The sequence below is a fragment of the Lissotriton helveticus genome, chromosome 3_1 (genome assembly GCF_964261635.1).
Source record: "Lissotriton helveticus chromosome 3_1, aLisHel1.1, whole genome shotgun sequence".
In the NCBI taxonomy this organism is placed as follows: domain Eukaryota; kingdom Metazoa; phylum Chordata; class Amphibia; order Caudata; family Salamandridae; genus Lissotriton; species Lissotriton helveticus.
The window spans coordinates 698,852,680-698,858,679 of NC_136061.1; the positions used below are offsets into that span (position 1 = coordinate 698,852,680).

The 6,000-nt window shown below is 39.0% G+C and overlaps 1 protein-coding gene across 1 annotated transcript in view; it reads right to left on the reverse strand.

The window, feature by feature from the left end:
• DCDC1 (doublecortin domain containing 1) overlaps window positions 1–5,274 on the reverse strand; it is a 1,658,417-nt gene extending 1,653,143 nt beyond the window's left edge. Inside the window, exons 1-3 of the mRNA XM_078683738.1 lie at window positions 5,146–5,274; window positions 839–986; window positions 170–332 (exon numbers count right to left, since the gene is read on the reverse strand). Coding sequence (XP_078539864.1) covers window positions 170–332; window positions 839–943 — 268 coding nt within the window. The 5' untranslated portion in view covers window positions 944–986; window positions 5,146–5,274. The remainder of the gene's footprint in view (window positions 1–169; window positions 333–838; window positions 987–5,145) is intronic.
• Between the last annotated feature and the right edge of the window lie 726 nt (window positions 5,275–6,000).

The window sequence follows — 6,000 nt, forward strand, 5'->3', positions numbered from 1 at the left end:
CCAATGCTAATGAATGCAATAAACGTTCTTGTCAGTACATTTTTCATTCATTAAGCACATTATCCTCTTACTGAGCTGTAAATGAGTAAACATTAGTTTTGTCAAGACAGGATGAAAATCATTTTTAATTACAACCCTTAAGCAATTTTCAGCTTTTTTCATGTTTTACCTTTAATTTTTTTGAACGGATCCAAGAAAGGTTCTCCCATTGAAACGTAAACATCTGCGTCATGTGGAATGTCTTTCGGCTCCAGCGCCTCAGTACCGTCTTCAAGGAACACACGCCGAGCAGCCATGTTCAGATTTAGCTTTGAGGTGCACTCTTCCAGAAGCTAAAAGAGGCTCGCCAGGTAAGAACATTATAAGTAAATACAACTATTTGCAGTTTATTAACCTCACACCTGCAGTTATTTTGAGTTGTACATGTATTAATATGTTGAAATATTTATCAACAATGTTTGCTTTTACAATAATTGCCTGGTTTCCAGGCAGCAGTGCAAACGTTTGCGCCTTTAATACAATCATATGAAGGTGTTCATAAGAACATTGCATTCCTGTGCTAACTCAACGTTTCTGAACGGGACGTGAGATTTGCAGCTAAAAGTTGCTTTTGATTGTACAGAATCACGTGACTTTGCATAGAGGGGGTGTCAGCTTTCACTCTAGTGTAATAATATTTCAACGGAGTTAACTTGCCTGCATTACCCACCGTCGAAGAAGGAGTTGGACTTTTTAGTCACTTGGGTTTACACACATATGCAACACTCTATATTTAAATGTTAACATGATAAGAAAGTATTCATTTACAAAAAGACAGTTCATTTTATTAAAAACCTACCCTGTTTATTGTCGAGGCAGTAACTTTGGCCGACAAATTTCTTGTTCCGTTCTTATAAGCTTGCACACGGATCACCCACGGTTGTCGTTTAAATAATGGAGGCATTTCGGCCGCTTTGAGAGACTTTCGGTGCTGTTCTAATAAAAATCTGCCGAAAAGATAAAAGGATTTCATACACACAAAAATTAAAAATGTGCAATTTGTAGCGTGTTTTGAGTGAAGAATTATAGGTATGTTTAATATCTTTTAGATACATGTTGGTTTTCAATATGTTCATTCTCACAATGAAATATAACAATGTACAATTCACATGTTCATGTCTTTGGGTAAAATCAGGATCAGGGTGTTCAACTTAAGCTGTCGGGATGAATATTAGAAATTTAAACTATCCTTATAAAATAAATGTGCATGCAATTAAAATAATTGAACTAATTTCCATAGTGATCATCCTGAAAAATGAGTATGGATCCAGCACTTTGCAACAACCCTTCTTATCCGCATGGCCGCTGAGCACCATCTATAAGTCCCTACAAAAGAAGTCTCACCTGTCCCCTAAATAGATATTTTCATCAACACAAACCTGAAGCAACAATTGTTTTTAGTTCAGTTATTACATCAACGTGGGTATGTTTCACCCCTCAAAATTAATTTAGGCTCTTAGTAATACCTGCAGACAGGATTTGAAACAATGAAAGGACTTGACTACACCCAAAAACAAAAACAGTTTACCTAATCATGACTCCAGGAAGAATTGTATTTAAAATTACATAGGTCAGAAGAGGTCATAAATCAAAAACACCAGTTCAAGATACGCTCAAAACAAGTTTATATTTTCGTTATCAACATATTTAAAGAGATAATAAAAATATTTCATGAAAAACATCATCACATACTGCTATGGGCTTTAATTAAAAAAAATTGACAACAGCCAGCAAATGATTAACTTGTGGAGCAGTGCACGTCTTACATGCATCTAGAGCCCTAAAGAAAAAGTGGATCTTGACAAATTAGATCTGCAGAACTTTTTTGACAGTGAACGGCTACTTTTAAAAACTAAATATTTGATTAAAGCAAAAAAAGTCAGTTGAACAGGAGCTGATCAATGATTTTTGCTGTCTGTAATGTGAATGTTTCCACCTTCCGTCCATGAGCAATATCCTTTGCCTGCTCTGCTTCCTCACTATAAAAGAAGACTTTGTGGACAGTTAGAGGAGGAATAAGGGACTGTCCTGCTAAGAATATTAACAAAAAGTGAACCAGACGGACTATTTAATAAAGCATTCTGGTGCAAAACCAGAGGCATTTTAGAAAAATTACTTTTTTGTAAAAAAAAAAAAAGTGAGTAGTGCGTACTATAACGGCACACCTTCTGGCTAGCAACTAAGGTAAATGTCAATTGCACTGGGCTGGCCCGGAAGAGGTCTACTGGTTTCATGCCACAAATACGCTATGCTGAGCACATGCTGACAGACACTGATCTATGCCTGATTTTCAGCATAGTCAAACAAGATAACAATTACACTAGCTCGAACTAATTTCCATAATCAGTGTGTATCCCAAAAAATTGAAATAGAGCCCACTCTCCTGGACTAAGGTTGAAATCTGGCATTTTAACATCAAAAGGGCAGGAATACATGCTGGGCAGTTCTGTCACAATTACATTGAACCAGAGCAGGGGTAGGGATACGGCTAGTTGCAGCTCCGCCTTCTGTCGTGAGCAACGACATGCTCTGGTTAAAAGGTCCCGCCAACCTAGACCTACTTACTAAGGGGTCACAAAAACACTAGGTTAATCGGACTTGGTGTTACTTGCAAAATTGGTTACTACTTCATTGCATCACTGCCAGAACCAGCATTGCGGTAATGCTAGAGTTGGGAAAATTCCTCTATTCAGTTTTTGGTCCTGATGAATTGCCATTAGACCTGTTAGGGGCTGTCTAGGCAAGAAATATGTTGACCTCCCACACCACACATGCCCTCTGGGACCATTTCATCTAGGTAGGGCTAACTATTTTTAGCTAGGCTAGTGCAACCTGGAAATAAAAATTTAGACTATTGGGCTGCCAAGGACCTATTTAATCATCACCTCACACTCACTTTACTACCTAATCCACACGAATATGGCTCATTACTACGCGATGTATTACATTACGCGCCTTTATAACGTGGTTGTTACGACGCGTTTTTAGTACGCGATGCATTTACATCGCAAGTCATTACAATGACTTGCACTAGGGGGCGCGCTGGACTTCGGAATAGTATTAATTACTATTCCTACTCCAGTTTGCGCAACAGTAGGGAAGATGATGGAATTAATTTCCAATACCTCAGCACCCCGTAGTGTAAGTCGTTATAATGACTTGCGATGTAAATGCATTGCGTACTAACAACGCGGTCATTGTAACGACCGCGTTGCAATAGTAGCACACTGTATTGACAGCATTGTAAACGCTGTTCCCCAATCCACACACCCGCATGCACCTGACGGCTTCATCAACAAAAGAGCTCCGCTAAAGAGCCCCTTCGCGGGTGACCGTTAAGCATTGCAGCACCGGCCAGACGAGGAGCAGGCCCGATGATGAAACATGACATCCCTCGTGGGCGTGGGTGTTTGAGGGCACTTTATCACAGACCTCAACACTCCCACCTACATTTAGGAACTGCACACTAGTTTGCTATATCAGTTCACCTTTAGGAGTACGTGTACAGGACCTAAACAAAAAGCTCCTGATTCCCTTTTGTTTGGAGAATAAATACATTGTGCACATAAAATGATCTCTGGTGAGATTCACCTCGATTCAAACATGGACACACCCCCTATAGTTTGTCATGTGCCCTTCTAAAATGAGGCTACTTTGTTTTCTTATCTTTTTTCTTAAAGCATATATTTGGTTGTCCAGTGTCTTTTCATACACATTTTGCTTTACTGCTGTGAAAAAAGGTATTTGTTCTGTTCAGTTCAAAGTATTGACCTCCAAATATTACAAAAAAACAACATGTGAGCTCTTTTTGTACCTGAAATGCAAATGAGGATGAGAGGACCAATTTGAAGAAACACTGGACTTTTTAAAGAAAAATTGTAATATGTACTCATTCATCACAAAAAGCCATGGCCACCTGTATTTAGCAGGAGCTACCCTACCATTCCGTGTAGGCTACCATGTAACATATATAGGATATATAATGAAAATACACACAACCTCCATTTGCCACTTTTATATCTGGCTAACAGAAGTTTCTCTTTCTCAAACAGTCAATGATTATGTTAATACAAATGGACTCAAAAGAAGGGTAGTTATGCGCCTGACAGGAAGTACTTAAATACAACTTGTCTTGTAGTTGACCATTACGAAAAATACCGAATATGAAACAGCGCATATGACACTAATTGCACTTAAAACAAATACTGACAAGGCCATAACACAAATACAAAACCAGACTTGTTTGCTTAATCAGTGCTGTTTCTCAATATCATAGAGTATAAACTAATCAAGCATGAAATAATGCAATAGCTTTTGTCATTTTCTTGGGTACATGTAGTACACATCCTCCACCCAGGAGTACCATAGAACAGTGGTGTTAAACCTGTGATCTGGGGGTCCGTGAAGCCTTCTCAGTGGATCTGTGACGGTTTCGAAATAAAGTGTACATAAATAAAGAAGCCAAATGTAAAATATAAATTTTTTAAATGTTATAGAAATGTGAATAGATATGAAAGGAGGTAAAAAAATGAGGTTAGTATCTTCCTTGATTCGTGAAGGTTGTGCAGTGCATCAAACAGAATAAGTTATGTATGATGAGTGGCCTTAATTGAATTTAGAAGAGCTTCAACCTTCCCATTAAAATTAAAGTTTGTATTTTTTTGTATTTTTTGAGGCTTAAATAAAATATTTCATCAGTTGTGTATTTGTTTGATGGATGTTTGTTTCTATCCTTTTTGTGTATTGTTTTAGGGTTCAAATAAGTGAAAATGCTTAAGCCTTCCAATAATGACTCAGTGGGGGCGGGGGAGGTCGCCTGATTCCAGTAATGATCAAATGGCGGTTCGCAGTAAAAAAAAAAGGTGGAGAACCACTGCCATAGAGCAAGTCTTTTCAAAATGTTTTTCTAATGGTCAAAAAAGGCTCAAAACCAATACATATTTCGCCACATATTTCAAATATGCTCCAAACCAGGGAAAACTCAACCCTGTCAACATATTACTAGGGTGAGAGGCAAGTATGACCCTTCTTCACACCCAACAAAGCCCAGGTTGTTCATCCTAAATAACAATGTGTACAGAACAAGCCTCCAGTGACCCGCCTTACAGAGGTTTTCAGGTATTTAAGAAGAAACGGAACACCCCCAATGAAGCATTCGAAACCCGTCAGTCTGTTGTGCCAGACGGGCTAGTAAATGCATCCGTCAGACGCTCGCTGCAAGGGAGAGCACGTCTCCAGTCATAGTTAAAAGGAGCACGCGACAGCTTTGATTACCTGAGCTGACCCGGCGGAGCACTCGTAGGTCTGCTGTGCGCGAGAGATGACACGAGACAGGAAGTGTTTGCGCTCTTTGATTTGCAGCCATCGCAGTCTGATATTCCATCATGGCTCTGAACTGGTTTTGTTTGATGTGTGGAACAATCTTCGTAGCCTGACCTTTTTGCTATTACTGCAGATTGGGGACGGATACGAGCGCTGGGCTGCCTGGGTCTGCGGTGAGGCTTTTTTTCGGCGCCCTCGCCTGTCGTCTTTATGTAGGGGGATCTGTAGATGCTTCTGATGACAACACTGGAAAAAAAACAAATAAACGCGCTGTTTAATTCCAGTTCTTCATATAAATACGCATACTAAGCAATGTAATCACAGTACAGTGCCACAAAATGCTATAGAAATTCACATATCTCAAAAAGATAAAGTGGCAAAGGCCGAAGGCCCATCTTTGGAGAAGTGTCAGTGCGTGAAAAGGGTTGAGAAAGAGTTGTAATGGTTTTACATGCATTTTGTGAGCATCATTATACCAAGATAAACTTGAAGTCAAACATTTGTTTGTCATCTATTTGTCCTTCCAACAGTGTAAATGTGTTACTTAAGCTAGGTGGAACTTCTAATCGATTGTTAAAAATAATAAATCTTTACAATAATGATTTATTGGAAATTCTCCCAGTGCTTTGATCTCGCGCT